This window comes from Coptis chinensis, chromosome 9 (genome assembly GCF_015680905.1).
Source record: "Coptis chinensis isolate HL-2020 chromosome 9, ASM1568090v1, whole genome shotgun sequence".
Lineage (NCBI taxonomy): Eukaryota > Viridiplantae > Streptophyta > Magnoliopsida > Ranunculales > Ranunculaceae > Coptis > Coptis chinensis.
This window is the reverse complement of record NC_141464.1, coordinates 60,185,335-60,211,131: the sequence shown is the minus strand read 5'-3', so window position 1 is coordinate 60,211,131 and position 25,797 is coordinate 60,185,335. Positions and strand designations below refer to the sequence as shown.

The 25,797-nt window shown below is 37.8% G+C and overlaps 1 protein-coding gene and 1 pseudogene across 12 annotated transcripts; one reads left to right on the top strand and one right to left on the bottom strand.

Annotated features, from left to right (window-relative positions):
* Window positions 1-630: 630 nt before the first annotated feature.
* Window positions 631-6,821, bottom strand: LOC147477070 (uncharacterized). Of its 11 annotated transcripts, none has more exons than XR_015208734.1 (9): window positions 6,654-6,812; window positions 6,512-6,584; window positions 5,492-5,658; window positions 4,843-4,909; window positions 3,038-3,063; window positions 2,040-2,268; window positions 1,555-1,619; window positions 1,359-1,429; window positions 631-927 (listed from the first exon to the last, which is right to left on the bottom strand). XR_015208734.1 is itself a non-coding variant. In XM_086584059.1 (9 exons), the coding sequence occupies exons 6-9, from the start codon at window positions 2,216-2,218 to the stop codon at window positions 885-887; spliced, it is 339 nt and encodes a 112-aa protein (XP_086440185.1). In that variant the 5' UTR covers window positions 2,219-2,268; window positions 3,038-3,063; window positions 4,843-4,909; window positions 5,492-5,658; window positions 6,528-6,584; window positions 6,654-6,821; the 3' UTR covers window positions 631-884. The 11 variants fall into 11 exon arrangements, 6 of the variants coding, with proteins under 6 accessions (XP_086440185.1, XP_086440183.1, XP_086440182.1 ...); XM_086584059.1 differs by having other exon boundaries at window positions 1,368-1,429; window positions 2,050-2,268; window positions 6,528-6,584; window positions 6,654-6,821; XM_086584057.1 differs by having other exon boundaries at window positions 2,050-2,268.
* A 16,652-nt stretch (window positions 6,822-23,473) lies between these two features.
* LOC147477069 (short-chain dehydrogenase reductase 3b pseudogene) lies at window positions 23,474-24,461 on the top strand (annotated as a pseudogene). The gene has a single exon (XR_015209281.1). The product of XR_015209281.1 is annotated as a short-chain dehydrogenase reductase 3b pseudogene (transcript).
* Window positions 24,462-25,797: the final 1,336 nt, after the last annotated feature.

Below are 25,797 nucleotides of genomic sequence, written 5' to 3'. Positions count from 1 at the left end.
TCTAAAACCATGTAATCAAAACGTCGGCAAAGATAGAGAATCACCGACGATTTATAGCGTCGGTAATGCACATAAAAACGTCGGTATATATATTTCCGATTGAAAATTCAAAACGTGGCAAAAAAATAGATCTTTCGCGACGATATATGAAAACGTCGGTATATGATTACACTCCCGACATTTTATTTCGTGGTAAGAACCTAAATCTTTTCATCACTTAAATTCATATGGCGACATTTTTTATCGTCGGTAGTGGTTAGCCTTTGGCGACGATTTTGAAAATGTCGGTGTATAGTTATAGTACCGACGTTTTATTTCGTAGCAATAACACAGAACTTTTTTATTTAAATTCGTATTGCGACATTATTTACCGTCGCTATAGGTAAACTTTTGGCAACACTTGCAATATGTGACAAGTTATGGATCAATAGGAACGTTTTGATATGCATTTTTCCAAATGCAAATAGCGTTGCAAAACGTAGCTACAAGTACTTTTTTAGTGACGTTCTAACAAAACGTTACTTTATCACTATGTTCAATCACACATTCATATCGCTTCCAATGTACCTATTTGTTCAATCACGAAACCTAAAAGAAACACATAAACAACATCAATTCAACCACATTAAATTTAACCAACATTCTCAAAAGTCATTTATATATATATATAAAAGATCATCATCTCCATGTCTAAGAATAATATGATTCATTACATATATAGTAGTCTTATAAACTACAAAACATGGTAAATACTTGTCTTAACATCCTACATATAGGTTTTTAACATTATCCGACATCACATAACATAGTACGTTTTTTTTTTCCAAAATCCTACCAAAAGGCAGTTTTCCAAGTAAGTAATCCCAAACACAAACCCATACAAATCACAAATCGCTTCTTCCCTTCCAAACCGCATGACTCTCGAACCTGCAAACAAAATATAACAACATTTAGTTCACATTTATTGAAATGTCAAACGAAAATATGACAACATATATTTAGAATACAACTCATTGAAGACAATCACAGACAACATCATATAATTACATAATAATGTTTCTTTGCTGATGAAATTCATTTTCATTAAAGGGACTATAAACACTTGGAGGAAAACACTAAAGAAAAATACTCAGGGATAAACTTACCCACACAAAATGCTTTATCTTAACATAAAATCCAGTTAACATGTAATGGTGTTAGGCTTTAGTAATAGGTGATTCAAATGAGAAATAGGGGCTAAGCGTAACCCATGAGCAATTGAGCACCCCTGTTTAATGTGGGTAAGACAAGAAGAAGTTCTAGATGACTAAGAACATACAGACCAAGAAATAGAAAAGGAAAGGGATTCTAGGAGTTACAAGTAATACTTATAAGACTGGCTTTTCTCTGCTTCTGATATCCCAAACCTAAAAGAAGTTCCATGTAATGACTATAGAGTATTGAAAAAAGAAAAGGGTGCATAATCAGTTGTAGTACATATGAATGTCAGAAAGAAAATGTGATAAACATTTTATTTTTTATAAAAGAGATAAGCATACATGCAAACATAGTTACCTCATAAGATAACACTCCAATCAGATCCTCCAACCCAAAAACATCCTGAGGAATTGGGAAGACATCTGCTAACACATTTCAGCAAGGTGGAATAGATTTGATAAAAGTGATGACAGTAGTACTTTCACTACAAATATACTCCCAATTCAAACCCATGTGAATTCCCCATAAATTATTTATAATTTCACTTGTAAACCTCCAACAAAACAAGATGAAAAGTACTATAAGAACCTATGTTCCACCTGTACCACTTAAATCAAACAATTCCAGCCATCTAAATACTACATAAATAGTTCACAATAGTATAAATCTAGTCTAAGAGAAAGATCCCATGTGGATTAAAAGAGATTTACTAAAATCGACCCATAAAGAAAGAATTTCCATATCATTTGTCCTTCTTCCACCCTTGTTTTCCAATGCAACTCCCTTATTTAATAAGCCATATAATTGTCTTTAATAATAGTTAAATAAATTGATTTGCTTACCTTAACTTACCTTGGACACATGGTGTAAATGAGAGCCCCAAAAAGATGGTTGACGTCCTATACGGTCTCTTCCAAATAAACATGGCAAAAATGTGCAAAAGAAACACCCAAAGAAGAAGAAGCACCAAAGAGGTCCATGGTAGCAAAGAATGACACCAAAGAAGAAGCGGGCAAAACATAAGAAGAACACCACCAAAGGTCCATGGCAACAACACTCAGCCAATTCAAACTAGCAGCCCACCCCAAATAATAAGGAGTTATAGATAACAACTAATCTATCAAAACTAGAATCTTAGTAAGGTACATCTAGATAACAATAGATTGTTATAAGGAGTTATAGCGACACCGGTAAAAAGAAGTTAATCTTGTCTTAATAAATTTGAATATTTTTAACTTGCATACCCCTTGGGTTTTCCCCACAACAAAAAGGAAAACCATAAGATGAAAGCTTTCCCTTATAAGAGGAAAAAATGTTTCCTAGAAACAACATCTATAACAATCATGTATTTCTAATGCATGAACTCAATAGTCACCAAAATGGCAATGGCTAAATTAGTTGGTAAAGTCCCATGAGCCTAAGCCATCACTAAATCGACCACGTAAAGACCTAGAGATACTCACCAGCAAAATTACACGGTTAAATATCAAATCGAAAGAAACGAAGAATTAAGAATCCTGAATGCTATATAACAGAGCCTCTAAATGGCAGTGCTAGCATTTTAAGTTAACTATAAATATTCTGGTAGTGGTAGTCCATCGATCCGAATCCAAAAAATATAATGATGAAGTTTTTTTTTTTTTTATCGGTGAAGGTTAAATTAATAAATTGTAATAGATCAAACGTAATAATGAAGTTATGAAGACAGGATGAATTATATTAATACCATTTTACATATTGAAGTCAACAAAGATAAGAGATATTTAGCAAAAAAAACAAAGATAAGATATGAGGAAGTTAAAGAAAATATACCATTACTATGAATAAAGAAGTTATATACCTTATTTGTATCATACCCACATGAACCTGCAAATCAATTAACAACTGATTAGTAGATAACCATTTGTACATCTGATGTCATTTCTATTTTATCAAAATATTCCAAATATAGCCAAAAAAACTTCCACTTCAGAGATTTGCTTTTAGATTGGACTAAGGTCATTAGGGGACCCTGAGGGTGGGAGACTCTTGTAATAGGGAGTTATTTCTTTGTTCTTTTGTTTTCTTTCTATATTTTACCTAAGCATTAATATCGGATTATATCACTGATTAATCGTTTTAATCAGATCTCGAACAACGATATGCTTTTATCCACAAATACTCGATTCTCAATCGGGTCATATCGACCGATAACACCGAAAATGTTTCCTTTCTCGAAAAAAAAAATGATCCCGCCCGATAACAATCAAATGATGGAATTTTGAGGAAGTGATTGGTTGAGGAGTAATGGGTTCCTCAAAATACAAACAAGATCTATATTTTGAGAGAATGGGACGATGGATGGAATTTTGAGGAGTGATGGGTTCCTCAAAATACAAAGAGAGAGGATAGAGAGAGAACTAGCAAAGAAAACCCGGTTAAATTGAGGGCGATGGTCAAAGCTTAAAGTCAAACATTGTTTTATTCTATTTTTTGTAAAGAAGTACTATGGTGCTTACCAATGTTAGTTACATGGCCATACTACTTTTCTTGTTAAGCCAATTATCTATATCTATAAAATATATTTTTAAAGTTTTACTAAGTTTTTTTAATATATATTCTCATCCAAAAAGTTATATTTTGACTATTTTCTATGTTTTTCCACTAATAACTATTTTTTATTCAATCAATCAAATTGAAACCATTTTGCAAATTTTGTCACACCAAATGCATTGAAATTTAGCAATATTAATAAACATAAGAATGAGATAATTTTTTTATTTTATGAAACTACAAATTAGATAAAAACAACTAAAATTTTAATAACAATAAAATAAATAAGAACAAGGATAACAATGCCTACTAATTAATAATAATTTTTATTAATACATTTAATTTTGTTGCTATTCTATATTAAAATATTTTGAAGATATAATTGTATATAATAATATAAAACCATTAAATCGCCCCCGGGTCACCCGATTCACTGATTAATCACATATTTCTTTGACCTTTTACATTTTTTCGATTTTAACACTTAGAGTCATCTTGATACAATTGAGGTACTTGCTCACTAGTTGTACTTGCTGTGCTTTTGCACCCCATTCTAATAAAGTTTACTTATAAAAAAAAATGCACATAAACCATAAATTTTCACAATTGAGATTTTGGAATTTTTAAAAGCCTGACCATGTTTTAGATACCAAACGGACACATTTTAAATTTGAATGCAGAAAGCTTCGGACTTCATGCATTAAATCACAAGCAGTCTAACAACAGGACCACTCATTTCTTCAAAGTGAAACTGAGAACTAAAAGTGCAATGCAAATTTCTATATTATATAAAGACCACTAAAAAGCAAATCAAATCTATAATATGTAAGTTTAACCATTGGGCAACTATATGAGCTTGTATATCTTAGAAAAGTAAATGTAAGAGTAAGACTAATGGTAGGGATATCCATCTAAAATGCATACTTAAACAATGTAGAAAGACAGCATTCATTTGACAAGCAAATCAAGATAAATTGATATTAAAAATACAAAACACATAAGTTGCAAAACATAACCAAAACCAAAACAAACAAAAGAACTCAAAAAGGACACAATTCAGCTAGATAATAGGCGCAAAAATTATTATAAGAAAATTTAAAATAAAATACGTACCAAGAACATCCCGAATCACATCCATGCAGAGTTGAAAACTTGCCAACAGTCGGTATATTTATGGCGTCTGTCGAAAAGAAACGAGGGTTAAAAACCGTCAGACTATCCGACAGATAAAAGCTCTCGCACAGCAAAATAATACCCGATGAATAAACTTTGCAGGGAACTTACTACAGATGGGAACCGTCGGATAATCTTTATGGGGTCTGTCGGGTAAACTTGGTTTTTTGGTAATGGTATAATAATCCTTATTAGTGGTACAAGTTCAATGCTCATATGCTTGTGCTCCGACTTGGTGGTTTAGTGTAAGACTTGTAAGTGCAGTATGTACTCTGATTAGGTTTGTCCCGATTTTTTTCTTGTTTTGGTTTTCTATCTAAAGAGTTTGTATAATATCAGTGAGACCTAACCAAATATAAACAAGACTACCATATTAACCATCTGATTTCTTATGGTTCCATATAAGGACATGCTACAAACAAAAAACTCAAATTGTCTTATATAAACCACATAAAAGTTGCGCAAAATATCTTCAAATAAATAAACTCCAAAGTAGTAGGATATATCTTATGCTTCAACGAATTAAATTCCAAAAACGGAACAAACTAACCCTAAGTATGGACTGAAAGTTTGAAAATATGCAACTTACTCAAAATTTGATCAGATTGGGTGTTACTTGCTATCTCTATCAACACCTTAGAATTGGACCACACTGCCAACTCTAAGTTAAGTAGAAAACTGAGTACTCCACCAAGGAAAATGAACCCAAAATCCAAATTTTGTACAAACTACAAAGCAGGTTTCAATGTAACCCTCCTAGCAAAACAATTAACCAAACACACTTAGTAACAAATGACATGGTGTGTGAAATTCCAAGTGTGTTTTAAACCATTTCTGGCCACTACATCAAGCGCTCCAAGTGCAACAATAACGCTGGCATCATTTTTGGAAGAAGGCAGAGTTGAGAGTCTATAACCCAGAAAATTACACTACAGCTAGTCTATTCACACACATTATAACTTAACAAATATGCAGTGCCATTGGGGTACCCCAATCACTGAACCAATTTCACATCATAACAATCCAATTTCACATCATTTTTGTTTCCGACATTCAACCAATCCCAAAAAAAAACCTGAATTGATAAGCAAAAAGAATTATTTGCAGATCAATTTTTTGTTTACCAAAAAAAAAAGTTAGCTTCGTAATTTCAACAAACAAGTTTGAAAAACTTCAAGCCAAAAAAAAACTAAATTGATAGTTTGTTAAAAAGGAAAGGAAATATTTGGAAAGGAAAATAAGAGTCCACCTTTTCCATAGTTTTTAAAGGCGTTTGTTTACCCATGGAAAGGAAATGGGCTTTTCCATATGCTCCTAAATTTTTGTGGAAAAAAAAGGAAATAGATAAATAGAAACTTACTACTAATACACTCCACTCAACAATAATTTCTTTTGCAAACAAACATGATTTTCCTTTCCCTAGTTTTTATTTCCTTTCCCCGGTTTAAAACACATACCATTTAAAATTATTTCCTTTCCATTCCAAACCAAATTTCCTTTCCTTTCCATGAGTTAAAATTTAACAAACACACACTAAAAGAAAAATCAGGACTTTACTATATTTTATCGGCAAACAAGTTCAAAGATTGATTTCTTCTTCATAACTTACCAAAAATTTGACTTACTTTCTCTCAATAATGAAGGATGAAGGAGAAGGCAAAACCGAATCCGAAATAAAGCACCTACAACAAAAGAGTTGAACTTGCAACAATTATAGAGGATAGAAAAAGGGTGAGGAGGAAGGGGAGTACCTAAATCATAGGGGGTTCAGAGGTGAGAAGAGAAGCTAAGTAGAGACCTGATTAAATCTCTCCATCTTTTGTCTTTTGTTTCCTTTTAGTTTAAGGTTTCATCCTCTCTGATTAAATTCCCGAAAGTTTCTTCCCTCTCTTTTTTTTCAGTGAAAAATCAAAGTGTTTGGCACTGCTAATTGTCGAAATCGCGCACAATCGACAACATAATTTTTGACAGTTTCAAACGTCGGTATAAAATACCAATTCCCACGATATTCTAAAATGTCGCTACTTTAATATCAGTACCGATGAAATTAATCGTCGCCCTATGTACAAAACAATTTCCGATGTGTTTATCGTCGACAATACACAGTTTCAACTTTATAAAAAACGATATTATTATTAAAAATAAATATAATACAATTTCCGACGAAAAAAAACATCACAAAAACTAATTTTAATAGTAGAACCCAACAGATTAGTAGGGACGATTTAAACGTGCCAAAAGGTGCATTTTGGTGATGAAACAAAAACGTCGCTTTTCGTCACTAAAAAACCTATTTGTTGTAGTGTTGGGCCATGTGTTCTGGGCGAACATGGAAAGTCCAAACCCGTCAGGAGACCTAACCCTAATTTCTCCTCATGGTCCCTGTTGTAGCCTATATAAAGAAACCCCTCTTTCTTTGGCCGAAATACTCAGGTTTTGCTCAAGAAAAGTTAGTTCCTAAATTCGGTTCCAACTTTGTAAGAGAGGCAAAGAGAGAAAGAAAGGGGCTGGAAGATCGTTGCCCACACAACGTCCATTCTAAGGATAGGAATACAACAGAAGATCAAGAGGTTGTTGATTCGTAGAGCTTGGATTCTCAGAGAAATTACACCTGATCTAAGATAAGAATTCTAAACAAAATCGTGAGAATCCTTATTCCGCTGTGCATTAGTTTTCACAGTTTGTAAATCATTCGGTGCAACCATAACGGTTCCAACACTTGTTCCATGATAACTATACCTTCCAAAAAAAAATATGTGTTCAAAAATGCAAGTGCTACTTTCTTCTTGGATACACAATGCATATCTAGCACATTGGGAAATGATTAGTTGTCATTATTTAACTCCAAGTATCCAACACTGTAAAAGGCCTTATACGAAGCACTGATGGATTTTGATATCCAACACAGCATCCAACACTGTAAAAGGCCTCATATTCTGCTTCATTGTTAGATGTTGTGAAATTGATTTTCATGGACTTTTGTAGCTGGGTTCTTTCTGGTGAAGTTAATACAGCCCCCAGTCCACTACCGCTGTTGTTGTAAGCTCCATCTACATAGAGGTGTCATGTGTCTGGTGTGGTTGGTTAATAGAGTGAAGTAATGGGCTCGGGTTCCTAATTGATATCTTCAACTGGGAAGTTAACAAGGAAATCGGCAACGACCTGACCTTTGCGCGACGTTCAGGGGAAGAATCGGATGTGATGTTCTTCGAGTTCTTCAGCCCATTTAGCCATACGGGCTGTTTTGTTGGTGGAGCTCAGGACTTGCTTGATGGGTATGTATGTTAAGACTTTGATGCCGTGAGCCTAGAAGCAGAGTATAACAAAGCTAACATTGTTTTCTCGATTCGAGAGTAATAATTTTCTGAATCTGCCAATGTTTTACTAGTGAAATATACTGGTTTTTCTATTCTCTCACTTTCGCAAAAAAGGACCGAGCTGATGACAAAATTGGTAGTTGCAAGATAAAACCCCAGTGTTTCTCCTTCATTTGGTTTAGACAAAATGGGTGGTGTTGATAGGTAGGTTTCCAGGTCGTTGAAAGCTTTGTGACATTCTTTTGTCCATGTGAATGTACTGCCTTTCTTCAGTATATGAAGGAACGGTCTGCATTTGTCAGATGCACGTGAGATGAATCTTTTAAGGGCTGAAACCATGCCAGATAACTTGTATATTTGTTGTTTGGAGGTTGGTTCTTACATTTCAAGGAGAGCTCGTATTTGCTTTGGATTTGCTTTAATGAGTCACTATGAGATGAGGTACCCTAAAAATTTCCCTGAGGCTACTCCAAATACGCACTTTGTTGGGTTGAGCTTCATCTTGTTTTGGCGCAATCTTCCAAAAGCGTCTTGTAGGTGAGAAATGTGGTCGCCAGCCTTGGCGCTTTTGACTACCATGTCGTCTATGTAGACTTCCATAGTGTTGCCCAGCATGTCTTTGAACATTTTTGTGACAAGTCTCTAGTAGGTTGCACTGGCGTTCTTCAAGCAGAATGGTAGGACGTTGTAGCAGAACGTCCCTTGTTCAGTTATGAAGGACGTCTTTTCTTGGTCCTCTTCTGCAAGTGGTATCTGATTTTAACCACTGTATGCGTCCATAAATGATAGAAGTTCATGGCTGCAAGTTTGATCTACCAGTATGTCAATCCTAGGTAGGGGGAAGTTATCTTTTGGGCAATGCTTGTTGACGTTGGTGAAATCGATGCAGAGTCATACCTGGCCATTTTTCTTAGGAACGACCACAATATGATGAATCTAACCTTTTTGAGCTTTTCTATCTCTTTATTGATAGCATTTTGAAATTTGAGTGCTAGTTTCCGAGATCGTTGTTTGATAGGCTTTATTGTTGATCTATATTTAATTTGTGGCAAGCGACCTGAGGATCGATACCTGGCATATCAATATATGACCAAGCAAACACATCTTTATTGAGAGATAAAAATTGACAAGTTGCTCATTGAGCTTAGGGCCTAGATCAGCCCCTACATAAACAAATTTTGGGTCATCATTTGTGCCCAAATTGATTTTCTCGCCTGGCTCGACTTTTGCTTGTTCTTCTTTGAGCTTGTTTGCTGCTAATGCTGGAGGGCTGGAAGTTTGAGGATCTTGTGGCTTTAGGATGTCCTTTGACTTGGCGACCTGAGTTTTGGTCTTGGTTGTTGTGCTTACTTGATTGCATCAATGAGCTTCTAGTTGGTTGCTTCTGAGCTCCATGATTCCTCGAGGTCCGGGGAACTGCAGGACTTGGTGTAAAGTTGATGGAACTGCTTGGATCTTGTAAAGCCATCTACATTCCAAGATGGTCGTGTATGATGACTTGACATTTATCACACTGAAGTGTGTTGAGGTCTTAACCATGTCCTCTTTTTGTCCAATGGAGATTGGTAGGATGACGTCTCCAATTGCATCTGTGCAGTCTCTATTGAACCCGTAGAGTGGTGCATTTGAATCTATCATCACTGAGTCTGGTAGTGCATATCTTTGTATGTTTGGTAGAAGAGGATGTCGCAAGAGCTACCTAGATCAATTAGGACCCGCTTGACTGTCCATCTATTGATCTTGACGTGCAATACCAGAGCATCAATATGGGGTAGGCACACCTTGTCGAGATATTCCTCGGTGAATGATATCTCGGTCGTAGATCGAAAGCTGGCAGGAGTGATCATCTCAGCCTTGTGGGATAGGTGGTAGATCTATTACAGTGCTCCTATGTGCCTGCGCTTTTCACATCTGGAGGTCTCGTTGCTCGAGGTGTCTGTAATAATATGGATTACCTTTTCCTCTTCATGATTGGAGGAGTGCTATTGTCTGTTGTGCCTCGACCGACCTGGAAATTTAGATTGTCGGGTTGTTCTACTTCTGCTTCTTCTATGTGTAGGTCGTTCATGACTACGACTCCTGCTTCTGTTGCAGTTGGCATTTAGTTTATGCCTGAGGTTGTTTTCTGGCGGGAATTCTTTCAGCTTTCCCCCTTCGACTAAGTCTTGGAGGTAGTGTTTAAGACTCCAACATTCATCTGTGTCATGGTGGTAGAGTTTGTGGAAGTGGCAGTTTGGGCGTCTTGAGATTTCTATGACCTTGTTGATGTTTGGCTTGAAGTAAGGGGCTATCTTTATTTTCTTCAGGATGTGGCTTGGCATCCTGGAGAAGTTGGAGAATTCTCTCTTGGTGTAAGATGGCTTTTGGGAGTTGGTGCCCTTTTTATTACTTGATTACTGCTTGTTTCTTTGGGTCTCTTTTTGTCGCTTACTGCGAGGACCTCTTTGCCCTTGCGCTGGGTTATCTATTCTTCGTACTTCATGTACTTGCCGACTCTGAGGTACAGGTCGTCTAGGCGATCTGGCTTATTCCGCATGAGTGACCCTGCTAGTTCAGAATCATCTAGGAGGGCGTTGGTGAATGCTGAGGTTGCAAAGCTATCCTTGAGGCCTGGCTCCATTTATAACAATTCCTTTTTGAAGCAGCCCGAATAGTTTCGTCGTGTGCTTGCTTCAGTTGGAACAATGAGTATAGGACGGCTTGCTTCTTCCTGTTGTGGACAAACTCTGCTACGAATGTTTCAGCTAGCTTGTCGAAGTTGTGGATTGAATCAAGTGCTAGCATATAGAACCAATCTAATGCTCCGTCCTTTAGGCTGGTTGGAAAAACTCTGCATCTCAGGTAGTTGAGCATCAAGATTTGGCTAAAACAAGCTACGTGCTGGCCTGGACACGAGATGCCATCATACATTAGGAACTTTAGCTGGATGAAATTAGTGGGAGGCTACTTGTCCTTGACTTCAGTGGTGAATGGTGACACTCTGTATGATTTGAGCATCTTCTAGATGATCTGGGCTGCACTGGCCTTTTTGCTTGATTTCTCAAGCCGCTGGGCGAGGTCGTCAAGGCGTAGATTGGTGGTGGTTGTGAGTGCTGCGACACCATTGTTATCAATGGCGCCTGGATCCACATTGTTGGTGTTGGAAGTTGTCTGTTCACGAAAAGTTTGATTCTCTTGCTGAAGGGTTGTAAAAGAATCTTGGAGAGTCTTCACTTGATTGACTAAAGCTTTGAGTTGTTCTTCCATGGTGGTTTACCAAGTTTTGTGGGCTTGAGAAAATGGTGTGAATGTTTTTTCTCAAGAAGATGAACTGGCAGACGGTGCCAATGTATAGGTATAGGTTTCTACCTATGACCTGATATTGGAATTGATTTGAAATGGTTGCACTCTTACTTTGGACAAGAGTTGCCTACGTATCAAGTTTCTCGGGTCAACTTGAATCAATCCTTACATAGTTCATCTCTCTCTACTTATAGGTGCTTAAGCTGACTTTCCTTATTTGGTTCAGGCCGTTGTCAAGTGTAGATTCATATTTTGTGCTCTCTTGATGATTTGCCATTACTTGTGCTGTTACGAAGTAAATGCCTCCTTGATTGGTGCGTTGACTCAACTTCAGGACCGTTGTAGATCATTTGTTTCCATGTATGGCTGTATTTGACATTTGGACGACCTGGGTTTGGGTCGTGCTTGCATCCTAGAATTTATGTACGAGCTGGTGATGCACGAGCTGAGAAGATATGACTTGGTGTGTGGACACGTGTGTTGTAATGATTGATTTGAGAACGGAGGATACTCACAACAGCCATTGAAAATGAAAATTTCGTAAAAATTAGTTCCTTTGGACTTCGGTACGTACATCAGTACTTGGCTACTAGCATATATATAAAAAAAGTTAAAAAACATATATTAGTATATTTAACAAGACTCTAGAGGGGGAATGAAGTCAGTGATAGTGAGTCCCAAGTAGTAAGTCGTTGCTTAATCAAAATCTATGGCATTATCGTGTTTGACCCAATCGTAGACAAAAGCAAATCATTGTGCAAGGAAGTTCGTTCACATTCAGGTTATTAGTATTTCTTTTCTTCTGTTTGTTTTGCCAAGGGTTATTACTAATATCTCCCTTGAATTAGCTTACACTGTCACAATTGGTTGCTGACTTTTGGTGATGCCGCTGCTGGCTTTCAATGTTCAAAACAAAGACTGGTCGTTGGTGGTGGGGTCTTTCTTCCCTTTATTTACAAACTAAAGTTAAAGAACCAAAGCTAACATACGGAGAGGGCATCAACAAAAAGTGGGAGAAGACAAGTTGTGGAAGGGTTTAGAAGGGTAGGGGGAAACCCAACGTGAGCTTCTCTCTTTTCAGCATTCAGCAAGGATTTTATGCGGAATGCTGAATTCGGTTTTACACCTTTGAATGCTGAAGAGTCCGAAAAAATCAAACAACTAACTTTGTGTTGAATGCTGAAAACTTAGTTTTCAGTGGCATTGAATGCTTAAAAGTCAAAAAACAAACAACCACTTAGTGACACTATAAAGGCTCTTTTTGGTTGAACCTTACAAGTGTAGGGAATTTTCGGGGAGATGGGGGTTTGTATTGGTTATCACTGAGTTCGTATGGACGAACTGCCTATGTATCAGGTTCTCTCAGGGGAAACCTGAATCAAGTCAGACGTAGTTTATGTTTAGGTGTGTGGGGGCGTAGAGCCTAGGGCAGATAGAAAGTTCTCCCATGTAGAAGTGGGGGAAGATGGAGTAGATTCGGGGATCCCCTCGGATCAAGGATGGAGTCTGCTTTTATAGTCTTCTTGGTGATCATTTGTCTTCTCTTCCATCAGGTCAGGTCTCGTTGATATGAGACTTTATGGAGCATTGATGGAGAAGCATTGATGAGTGTGGCTAAAGTTCTGGTCTTGATGGAGATAGTTGTCTCATACGTTACTAAACGTTACAATGGCGCTTCGTGGAGGCAATTCGTGAATAAGCATTCTTGCGACCTGCTTGGCGATCTCAAGGAGAGATTGTTGGTTCGGTATGAAGTGAGCGGTAATGAGTTTGTCGGGGGAAGTGTTCTTTGATGAGTTGTGCTGGACACGTGTATAATATACATTGGTTGTGTATATTAGTCCCTCACACAAGTATAGCCCCTTCTCATTAGGTTGTTCCTGTTTAGTGGGGAGACCTTATAAGAGAGTAGTTCCACACGTGGGAAGCACATGGTGTAATGAATGGAGAAAAAATGGTTGTAATTTTGGGCAACTCATAGATACTATGAAGCTTTTCTGAACTGGTTTCCTGAGGTAGCTTTGGGCAACTCATTAATATACTATGAAGCTTTTGCGAACTGTTTTCCTGAGGTAGCTTGGGCAGCTCATTAATACTATGAAGCTTTTGTGAACTGGTTTCCTGATGTAGCTTTGGGCAGTTTGTTAATACTATGACGCTTTTGTGAACTGGTTTCCTGAGATGACTCGGGCTATTTTGCTGAGGCTTTGGTGATTTTGTGAATTGGTTTCCTGAGATGACTCGAGCAGTTCTTTTGAATAGTGATGACTATAATTTTGTATGTATAAGATTTTACTCTTACACACACTCGAGTATAGTTATGCAAGTGCCTCGCTCACGAGCATGTTGCGATATAATTCGAGCGAGGGTTTCATCCCAAACCCAAAGACCAAAACTCTTGTTAACAACCAACTTGAAATTTCTCCTCAAGGGAATTATGTGAGCAGGATTTTTATGGTTGATTTAAACTACTTTTACTGAGTTGCTTGGAATACAAGTTACTAAAAGCTAACAATATAACTAATTACTTAATTTACTGCTAAAGAGAGAGATAAATAGAAAGAGATATGTGGAGAGCTAAATCCACTCATGCTAAGTTTAATTATCAAATGATTTTTATCACCGCATTCTTAATCTCATTTTTGGGTTCATAGACAAACCCACAATGGAATTAGAGTCTCGGTCCCTAAAAAAATGAACCCATCTCTGAGAACACTCTGCTAGCATAAGGAGATGAACCAATACTTCATCTCTAAACATACCATTCAACTCCTAGCTTAACCTGACACCGGCCGTCCAAACTTTAAAGTCTGATTCCACCAAGAGGTCGCGCACGCAACTACTCCCAGCGTCACTTGGGTTGCTCACGCGACGATATCTTGGGGTCCAAGCTTTAAACTTGGTCGGACACTACCATTTTGGGGTAGGATGCCAAGGCAAGCTTTAAAGTCCTAATACTAGTGACTGAATCATTTAACAGTTACGGATTTTCACATGAGCTTCATCAACCCTCCACAATGGAGGGTTTAGCTCATGTTCCTAATCAAGAAATCTAATATAGATTTGTATGAAATGACAAAAGAAATAGAATTCTAGTTTATACTTTGAAAAGATTTTATTATCAACTATCTAGAGTGACAATAGTACAAGCTTAAATTATTACAAACTAAAACTAAAACATGGAAACTTTTTAACTCTGGAAAAACTAAACTAAGGGAGCCAAAGTTGTGTCTTGCCTGTGAAGACATCCTTTTAAAGCAAATGAGAGTGCTCTTTTTCTTCATCCATCATGTGAACTCAACTGCCCATTAAATGTGAAGTCTTGATTTTTTTTCTAATTAGACTTATACAAATTAATTTGCCAACCAAACAAGACTTTATTTGCCACCTATTAGTTTCCACCTAATCAAGCAACTAATTATTTTCCACCTAATCAAACAAGACTTTTGTGTCAAAGCTTAATTTGCATCCACCTAATCAAGCTTTAATCTTGTGCCACCTAATCACATTTGATGACTTTGTGCCAAAGTTATGCACAAAAGTCTTTCATGCAAATTGACTTGTGCTGAAACTTGATGTGTGAGCTTGATCACCAATTTCTGTGGGTCTACATAGTGGGTCCCACATATTTTGACCAGTGGCGGGTCCAAAAGTTGACTTTTTATAAAATCCCGCATATGTGGAGAGCTCGCCGCACTGATCGTTCTGATGGTTCATTTTTCGTCATTGGAGTCCAAGTTCAGATGATATGGGATTCGGAAATTTGAAACTTTTCTGCACGTTGATCCTATTCTGACTTGGAACTGTCATGTTTGATTCCTTGGGCTTTAGTCAGGCTTCATTGACCTTCACGTGGGCTAAATCGGAATACTTCATGTAGACACACTATTCTGTGCTTAAATACTGGCTTTATTATCATTTTTACGTTGATTGCTCAAACATGTAAAAACACAAAAATACAATTAATTCATGATTATTAAATACATAATTAACCAAAATGCTATGTCTCTACGGGTTTTATATTGCAGTTTTGGGTGCTTATCAAATAACTTTGATAATATCTTTGGTTTGAATACTTATTCGCATTGTGTTGAGTTGATTAAGGTAGTAAAAGTCCGTTGATGCTCCTATGTGGGGTCTGATCCTAGAAGTATAAGTCGGCCCTTAGTTGGTAATTTTGTGCTGGATCACTCCTGCTTTAGATCGTCCTGTAATATGAGTGACCGATTTGTAAGTTGAGTGGCCTTTCAGAAAGCTGAGTGGTCATTCTAATGTTGGGTCACTCCTAGCTTTGGATCTCCATTAGTATGATACCATGATAGCTCAAGCCTGAACTGAGCCTAGGAGTATAGGTCTTCAGTTGGCGAGACTCTGCTCAGCGAGCTGAGTAACCTTTCAGTAGGTTGGGTGGCATTTCAGTAAGCTGAGTGGCTGTTCAAATGTTTTGTCGCTCCTAGCTTTAGATCTCCATTGGTATGATATCATGATAGTTCGAGCCTGAACTAAGCCTAGGAGTATAGGTCCTCAATTGGCGAGACAATTGTGAGTGCTCAGTGAGCTGAGTAACTTGTCGGTAGGTTGGGTGGTGTTTCAGTAAGCTGAGTGGTCATTCCATATGTTGATGTGACGACTGTTGAATTTGATTGGATCTTCCACAGGTCGTCAGCATGGTGTTTTAGTTGATCTGACCTGAAAAAAATGCGAACTAGCACGTAGTTGTTAATACATACTAATGGTAAAAGATATATATGTCTGGATTAGTAAGGTGCTCATGTCGGAGCCATTGTTTTTTGGCGAAGCCCCCAGTGTATGGCTCTCATTACGCGTCCATGATTGTGAGTTGATCTCGTTTGCATTCTCTGAAGCTAGCCCCAGTTCGTAGATGGTTGTAGTCAGCCACCAGATTGGAATTTGATTGACTTGCACTAGACCGAACTGACAAGGAGCGAGCTTTAAAGGTTGTGATCGTAGGAATCGTTATGGTTTCATGTAATGATTGACTACTAACTGTGAAAACCATGCGCAGCGGAATAAAGGTTCTCACGATTTTATTTAGAATTCTTACCTTAGATCAGTTGTGATTTCTTTAAGAATCCAAGCTCTACGAATCAGCAACCTCTTGATCTTCTGTTGTATTCCTATCTTTAGAATGAATGTTGTGTGAGCAACGATCTTCCAGCCCCTTCTTTCTCTCTTGGCCTCTCTCACTCTCTTAGTTTAGAACCAAATTTAGGAACTAACTTTTCTTGAGCAAAGCCTGAGTATTTCGGCCAGAGAAAGAGGGGTTTCATTATATAGGCTACAATAGGGACCATGAGGAGAAATTAGGGTTAGGTCTCTTGACGGGCTTGGACTTCCCATGTTTACCCAGAACACACGGCCCAAGCTCGTCAACAAATGGCTTATTCCACTAAAGCCCATTGTTGCACTACCACCCTAATCCCAAATTACGTATATGCTTGTTGATCTCCCCGTGTTTAAGATATCAAATGTCTGTTGAATAAGTCAAGTTACTGACAACTACATTAATCAACTTCTTATATCCTTGAGTAGTACCACTCAACCTCATTGTCATGTCAGAATAAATCCACTTGCAAGGTTTACATGACAATCCTTATGAGCTCCTCAAGGGGACATCATCAACCCGACTTCTTGCGGGTCACAGATTCCTTCTATAATCAACAGCACACCTTACATACAATGTCATTACCCAATCCATCGAGTTTGTTGATTAACAAATGAATCTCACTCATTGATGATTTAAAGCAATGTACAATGCACGTAAGTGCTCGTTATTATATCCGGATTAAGAGGACAAACATCCATAATAACAGAAGTGTTTGTTATCTTATATAGTCAATATAAAGAGAAACAACCTTACTTGATCCTATTCAATACACACAAAGTGTACTAGTGTAATCTTGTAGTCAAGATATACTAATACCATATTAGATTACAACCGTACCAATGGTTTGTCCAAATCCATCTAGGTTGTGAACGTTTACTTATACTTTATAAGGTACTGATGATATGATCTTCTGTGTGTCACCACACACCATATTATCTACAACATAAAATATTAGACGCATGCATATAACTAATAACATATATAATATGCATAACATTTGCCCATATGATTTTCATTCAAAATATAAAGAATTAGAGTTAATACAAAAGTAATGCTTTTAGTATATAACCTTATCAGTGATGTCCTTCGTGGAGATAATGTTCGTTCAAGTTCATGTGACTTGATGACCCGCCATAGACTAAATGGTCCGGTTGTAGCTAGCCGCTAGTTCGTGTTGTAGACGATCTGACAAGGAGCGAGCTGCAAGGTAGTCAAATTATGCAAGAATTAATCTCTATTGTGTGGAGTGCAAAGTTAATGTACTGAACGTGCTTGAAATAGAAAGAAGGTCAATTACGATGTTTCTCCTTTATGAGAAAACCGTAGGTCGCATGTACAATCCATCTGTTGAACGGTTGAGTTCCTCAAATCTGTTGAAAGCTATTTTCTACCTAAATGGGAGAAAACTTTGTGGCCCAATGTTGTTGGGATCGAAATATATCAATTCAAAAGAAAGATAATTAAAGGGTATGGAAAAGCCTTGTAAGAACCGGTGAGTTAAAACGAGTGAACTTATCTAATTCGAGAATGCTCAGAAATTTCTCGGTTTTGAATTGCTAATTCATTGATTTGACAGGTTGCTTCCTTCTGATGTTTTATTTTAATTGATGCTGGATATGCTGGCGACCTATTGAACTGTTTGAATCGACATATACAATTTGTACGCATAAACGTTGTAAAGTAAGAATCTTTCGCGAGTGAACAAACTTTTTTGATTGACTAATCATCAACTTTTTTATCATGACCAGCAATCACCATGCTTCGTGGGCTTGAGAATAATGAACTGATAGTGTGGTTTTCCCAAGGAAATCAACCCGCAGACGGTGCTAATGTAAATGCTCTTTTTAGTTGAACCTTACAAGTGTAGGGAATTTTGGGGGAGATAGGGGTTTGTATTGGTCTTGACTGAGTTCGTATGGACGAATTGCCTACGTATCAGGTTCTCTCTGGGGGAACCTGAATCAAGTCAGACGTAGTTCATGTTTGGGTGTGCGGGCTGTAGAGCCTAGGGCAAATAGAGAGTTCTCCCATGGAGAGAGTGGGGGGAAGATGGAGTAGATTCGGGGATCCCCTCGGATCAAGGATGGAGTCTACTTTTATTGTCTTCTTGGTGATCATTCGTCTTCTCTTCCATCAGGTCAAGTCTCATTGATATGAGACTTTATGGAGCATTGATGGCGAAACATTGATGAGCGTGGCTGAAGTTTCAGTCTTGATGGAGATAGTTGTCTCATACGTTACTGACCGTTATAGTGGCACTTCGTGGAGGCAGTTCATGAATAAGCATTCGTGCGAACTGCTTGGCGATCTCACGGAGAGACTGTTGGTTCGCTATGAAGCGAGCTGTAATGAGTTCGTCGGGGGAAGTGTTTTATGATGAGTTGTGCTGGACACGTGTATAATATACATTGGTTGTATATATTAGTCCCTCACAGACACTACACATACCATGAAAAATAGCACGAATATGTATTGGGCATACCAATCTCATCTTAGCATTAACATTGCAATATGTGAAAGTGTGAAACAAGATGATGTATGGTAATGACTGTTGACGTGCCAAATTTCAATCCAATAAATATCTAATCTACTGCCAAAGTATTGTATTGACATAGTCATATATAAACTTTTCAGTTATTTGTAAGAGTCACCACTAGCTCTAGGAGGTCATCGAAGAATGATGAAAATGAATAGAAGTTAGTCTTTCATAAAGACACAAAAGATGATGATGCATTGTCTTCCTATTTTCATTGTCGTGAGGGTGAACTTGTCAGATATTGCAAACAGCATGTGGCATATATGAGAACGTACTGTTAGAATATTTGTTACTATATTTAGTATTAGGAAGTATCTTGTGTATTTAGTAAGAGTATTATCTTCTCCTAGATATGTGGATCTAGGAGATCTTCTGTTATCTTGTATATATACCTAATGTAAATATCAATAAAGTTATCAAAAATATTCAGTAAAACATCTTTGACATGGTATCAAGAGCCAACTCCGATTACCTTTATATTACCCCATTACTATAGGAATCGGAGCTTTTTTTGGTGTTTTGTTTTTCTTCTTTTCTGGTCATTGTTTGTCTATTGATCTACTAATAATGACAGACTTACCTACCAATAATGATTATGTTGTTGTGCATTCTAATAATGATTCCGCTGTCATGTCTTATAACTCGAAAAGTCATTTAGTCACTGTTGCCGGATTTGTTGCCTAGTTAGGTATATCTAACTCTACTCTTATTACTTTTACTAGAAATAGTGATTGGATAATTGACACGGGTGCTACTGATCATATAACTTACGATCGCTATAAATTTAACCATTTCTCCTCTAGTTGTTCCAAATCAGTCATTACTAATGATAATGGTGTGTCATCTCCAGCTGTTGGTGTTGGCATTGTACCTCTGTCCCCATCTTTATCTATCCAAGATGTTTTATTTATGATTTTGCTTGTGAAACTTGTGTAATGGCGAAAAGCCATCGTACTGTTTTCTCTTTGAGTGATAATAGAGCTGATGCTCCTTTTTCTTTAGTTCATTCAGATGTTTGGGGTCCTGCCCCACGTCCTACACATAACGGGATGAAATGGTTTATTACTTTTGTCGATGACTGCACTCGGATGACCTGGGTATATTTTTTGAAACATAAAAGTGATGTCTGCACAATTTTTCCCCTTTTCCATCAGATGGTGCTCACACAGTTTGGAATCTCTATAAAGGTTGTTCGCTCTGATAATGTGGGTGAGTATTCAAAAAGGAATTGACTGGCTTTATGCATTCGGCTGGTATTCTACATCAAACCTCTTGCTTTTATTCCCCTCAGCAAAATGGGGTTGCAGAACGAAAAAATAGACATCTTTTAGAGGTCACTCGGTCTTTATTAATTGGTGGTCATGTTCCATCTCACTTATGGGGCGAAGCTCTGACCTCTGCGGTTTACTTGATGAATTGTACACCTAGTGTTGTCCAATTTCGGAGACCCTTAGATGTGCTTTCTGATCACTATACGCTTCCGCCCATTGTTCATTTAGCACCCTATATCTTCGGGTGTGTGGTGTATGTTCACTTACATACACAACAACGCACCAAACTTGATCCACGTGCGTTGAAGTGTGCCTTTGTTAGGTATGGCTCATCTTAGAAGGGTTATAAGTGTTATCATCCATCTTCTAAATTTTTTTTTTGTCTCAATGGATGTCATTTTCCATGAACACGACCTTTTTTATACAGAGATCATTGATTCTTCACTTCAGGGGGAGAATAGAAATGAAATACAGAATCATGATGATATAATGGTCTTTGATTTATCGAGACCACAATCACCTAGTGATAAAAACTCAATAGAAGAAGTAGATGGAACCTCCACTGAGTGCTCAAGTGAAGGATGTGAAGATCAAGTCCATGATAATACATTATCTCCTACAACGGATCCACTAATCCAATCTTCACAAGAACAATCTTCTCCAGAAGACCCATTAGAGGTATCGCCTGACTCTACTATTGTTGATTCCAATACTCATAATGTTGGTGATTCTAATATTCATGATGATAATCTACCTAGTCTTAATTCTGAACTAGTTCAATATCATCTTCCACCTCGATCTAACCGTGGCCAACCACCAATTCAATATGAACTTGATCCTAAAGCTAAAGTAAAATATCCCATAAGCAACCATGTGTCATTTCACAAGTTATCCAAGTCATATGCATCTTATGTATTCCAGTTATCATTTGTCTCTATTCCTAGTAAAATGCAGGAAGCTTTAGCAGATTCTAGATGGACCAAAGCTATGGCAGAAGAAATGGCAGCATATATTGAAAAAGAATGCCACTTGGGAACTTGTAATCTTACCAAAGAAAAAGAAGACAGTGGGGTGCAGATGGGTTTTTACAGTCAAGCTCAAATCAGATGGGGCTATTGAGAGATACAAAGCTCGGCTGGTTGCGAAAGGGTATACACAATCTTATGGTGTTGATTATCAAGAAACGTTTGCACCGGTTGCTAAACTCTAACAAAGATTGGCCTCTTCTTCAGTTTGATGTAAAAAATGCTTTCTTGCATGGAGATCTTACTGAAGAAGTATATATGGATCCTCCCTTAGGTATACCAGAATACTCAGATAAGACAATGGTCTGTAAACTAAAGAAGGCATTGTATGGGTTAAAACAGTCTCCAAGAGCTTGGTTCGGCAGGTTCACTAAGTCTATGAAGAAGTTCAGCTACAAACAAAGCAACTCGGATCACACTTTGTTTTCAAAACACAAAAGAGGTAAAATTACTGCTTTGATTATCTATGTTGATGATATGGTGGTGACTGGTGATGATCATGAGGAGATTTCTAGTTTACAACAAAGATCCGGCCGAGTTTGAAATGAAACATTTCGGAGACCTTAAATATTTCCTTGGGATTGAGGTAGCCCGATAAAAAAATGGTATTTTCTTATCCCAGTGGAAATATATTCTTGATTTATTATCTGAGACTGGAATGCTCGGATGTAAGCCAGTTGATACTCCCATTGAGCATAACCACAAGTTGTTTCTGTGTTTGAATGCAACTCCTACCGATAAGGGGAGATATCAGAAGCTTGTAGGGAAACTGATCTATTTATCGTATACCAGGCCCGATATTGCATATGCCGTTAGTGTTGTGAGTCCATTCATGCATGACCCACGTAAACCTCATATGGATGCTGTAGAGCGCATATTGAGATATTTGAAATCTGCTCTGGGTAAAGGCTTATTGTTCTAGAAACATGATCATCTAAAAGTAGAAGGCTACATTGATGTAGATTGGGCAGGTTCAGCCGACAACAGGAGGTCTACCTCAAGATACTTTACTTTTGTAGGTGGAAACCTTGTGACTTGGAGGAGTAAAAAACAACCAGTAGTATCAAGATCAAGTGCTGAAGCTGAATATAGAGGTATGGCATATGGGGTATGTAAGTTGTTGTGGTTGAGAAACTTGTTGACAGACTTGGGTGTTAAACCAAAAGTGGAAATGAATATGTATTGTGAGGAGTAAAAAATAACCAGTAGTATCAAGATCAAGTGCTGAAGCTGAATATAGAGGTATGACATATGGGGTATGTGAGTTGTTGTGGTTGAGAAACTTGTTGACGGACTTGGGTGTTAAACCAAAAGTGGAAATGAATCTGTATTGTGACAATACGTCAGTGATAGAGATAGCTCATAATCCTGTTCAACATGATCGGACGAAGCATGTGGAGATTGATAGACATTTTATCAAAGAGAAACTTGAAGCTGGAATTATTACTTTTCCATTTGTAAAGTCTGAAGACCAACTAGCAGATGCCCTTACTAAAGCAATGGCTAGCAAGGCGTTTATTGACTCTCTTGTCAAGTTGGGCATGTGCGATATCCACGCACTAACTTCGAGGGGTCTTTGAAATACTATTGAGCATCGCGGCGTCTTATCCAGGAAAATAGAGCTGGTTAAGCTAACGATCTGAAGTCGCCAGGCGCTTGTCATTCATCATACCGAGAGCGGGTCATGCCTAACGATCTGGAAGTCGCCAAAAGCATGAGCGCGCCACGCGCCTTGTCCAGGCATACGGAGAGCGCGGGCCGCGCCTGACACTAAATAGAGAAAAACGTTTTGTTCTCTCTATTTGACTCTCTTGTCAAGTTGGACATGTGCAATATCCACGACCAATCGTCCACTTTAGAATTGTTTTCCACATTCGTTCAATCCATTGAATTGAAAAGAACAAGTGCACTGTGTTGCTGTCTGCTGACCATTCTTTGCATGCGTCACATCGAGTCATATTATATAGACGTACTACTACCATTAATTTTTCTAACCATGCCGTGTCTATATAAACTTGGTTCATCACTTGAAAATTATTGCAAATAAATCATTTTGAGATAGAGGTCCAGAATGAGTTTCAACAAGAGACTAGAAGGAAAAGTAGCAATCATTACTGGTGGTGCAAGTGGCATTGGTGAAGCGACTGCCCGTTTGTTTGCCAATGAAGGCGCACACATGGTGGTTATAGCCGACATCCAAGATCAGATAGGCCAATCGGTCGCTTCGTCAATTGGGCTACATCGTTGCGCATACATGCATTGTGATGTCTCTGATGAAGGTCAAGTCGAGTTCATGGTCGATTCAACAGTCCAAAGTTACGGTCGCCTAGACATCATGTTCAGCAATGCAGGCATGGTTAACCATAACCAAACCATTTTGGACTTCGACTTAGCGTTGATGGGCCGTTTATTTGCAGTCAATGTGTGTGGAATGGCTGAATGTGTGAAGCATGCAGCACGTGCAATGGTGGAAGGAGGTGTGAGAAGTGGAAGTATTGTTTGCACCGCTAGCGTCGCAGCATGCATGGGAAGCGAAGACCGGCATGACTACACAATGTCAAAACACGGAGTACTTGGCTTGGTTAGATCTGCTAGTTGTGAATTAGGAAAGTATGGGATAAGAGTTAATTGCGTGTCGCCAGGTGCAGTTGGGACACCAATGGTTTTAGACGCATTTGGGATGGATCAAGAGAGTGTGGAGAAGGCCTTCTCATCCGGAAATAGATTGAATGGAATGGTGCTGAAGGTGAATCATGTGGCTGATGCTGTGTTGTTTCTTGCTTCTGATCAACCTGCTTTTGTTAGTGGGCATAATTTGGTTGTTGATGGGGGCCTTTCGTGTCGTCTTGCCAATGTTTTGTAAACCGAACTGGTGATCGAACCAATTTTTTGTTAAAATGGTTCAACTATGGTTCGATTCGGTCAGACCGATTGATGTTTATTTAGTAAATTTTTTAATAATTACAATAATAAAATAAATAAATACATGTTTTAATTCAATATTAATTAGTATTATATATCAAAATGAAGTTTTTATACAAAAACACACATAGTAGTATGTTGGTTTGGAGTTTGGACTATTTTGTTTAGGTGCTAGGTTCAACTGAACCGAAAAATTACAGGTTCTGAATGGATCCCAGTTGGACTACCGGTCCGGTCTGGTTTTCTAAACACTGTCCGGTTTTGTTGATGGAGGCTTTTTGTGTCGTTGAGCAATTGTTGCATATGACAATAAGTTTTATTTGTACCACTTTACTTTTTTGGTTTGTGCATCATTTTTCAGTTTGATCTTTTTTGTAAGATAGATAGATGGGGAGGCCGGGATAGGACAACAAATTTCCGCCCTCATTCTTGCATATTGCAGCAGAAATTGAGAAGCATTTACAAAGAGTTGCGGTATCTAAAATCTGGAATCCAGTTTAGTCCATAGTTCGTGATTCCGAACGAAACTCGAATTTGCAAAAAATCAAATTTTAAATATAGTGTATCTAAAATTTTATAGGGTCGAATCCAGTTTAGTCATTCCGAATATTATATGGTTTACTCTATATTGAACTCTACTGACACTTCAAGCATCATGGATCTCCTCCACATGAGGAAGATAACCATTGTGGAAAAATATCTTGGGTTCACTCCACATGACTTTTCTTCTGCAACAAGCTGTTACATCAACTATAAATGCCTTGCAAAGGGATTTCTAGTAGGAACCAGTAGGGGAAAAAACACCCTCTCTACCTAAAATATTGGTGGTACATTTGTCAATCAAATGTTAGTGACACTTATCCACACCATTCATATAGTGTGCTGATGAACATCTACAGAATGCTAGGAGTCGGATTGCAGTATGTAACTCGTCTGCATCGCTATTATGTACCATACCATTGAGAGCCTACAATCAATTGGTCTTGCAGTTAATTCGAAAACTTTAATATATGAATCTAAAATTAGATTGTTACAATTTGCATCTAATATTAACAGTAAACATTGAATACATAATCTTGAAAGGAAACATAGAAGTGGCTGTGTATGCACTGGAATAGAAGTGGCTGGATAGACTAGGCGTATTGAATCGTTAAGATGCAAATAAGGAGTAACTGTTTTCTGACTTGTTTGACAAGTCGCATTGAAACAAATCCCAAATGACATGGTTACATCGTTTTGACTCACTCCAAACGGTGTGGTCATGTCGTTTAGAATTTGAACTTTGAAAAAAATTCAAAATTCTGTTTTTTGGGCTCTTGACCGGTGTGGCCGGGTCGTTTGGACTAAGTCTCAAATGGTGTGGCCGTTTGGGACTTAGTCCAAACGACCTAGCAGGGTTTAAATTTGGGGTTTC

Coding starts and splice junctions, on each gene's coding strand:
- LOC147477070 (XM_086584057.1), bottom strand. CDS start 2,218: ATGTTTTGCCCGCTTCTTCTTTGGTGTCATTCTTTGCTACCATGGACC. Junction 1,620..2,049: donor ATTTACACCATGTGTCCAAG/GTAAGTTAAGGT, acceptor ATGTGTTAGCAG/ATGTCTTCCCAATTCCTCAG. Junction 1,430..1,554: donor TTGGAGTGTTATCTTATGAG/GTAACTATGTTT, acceptor AATACTCTATAG/TCATTACATGGAACTTCTTT.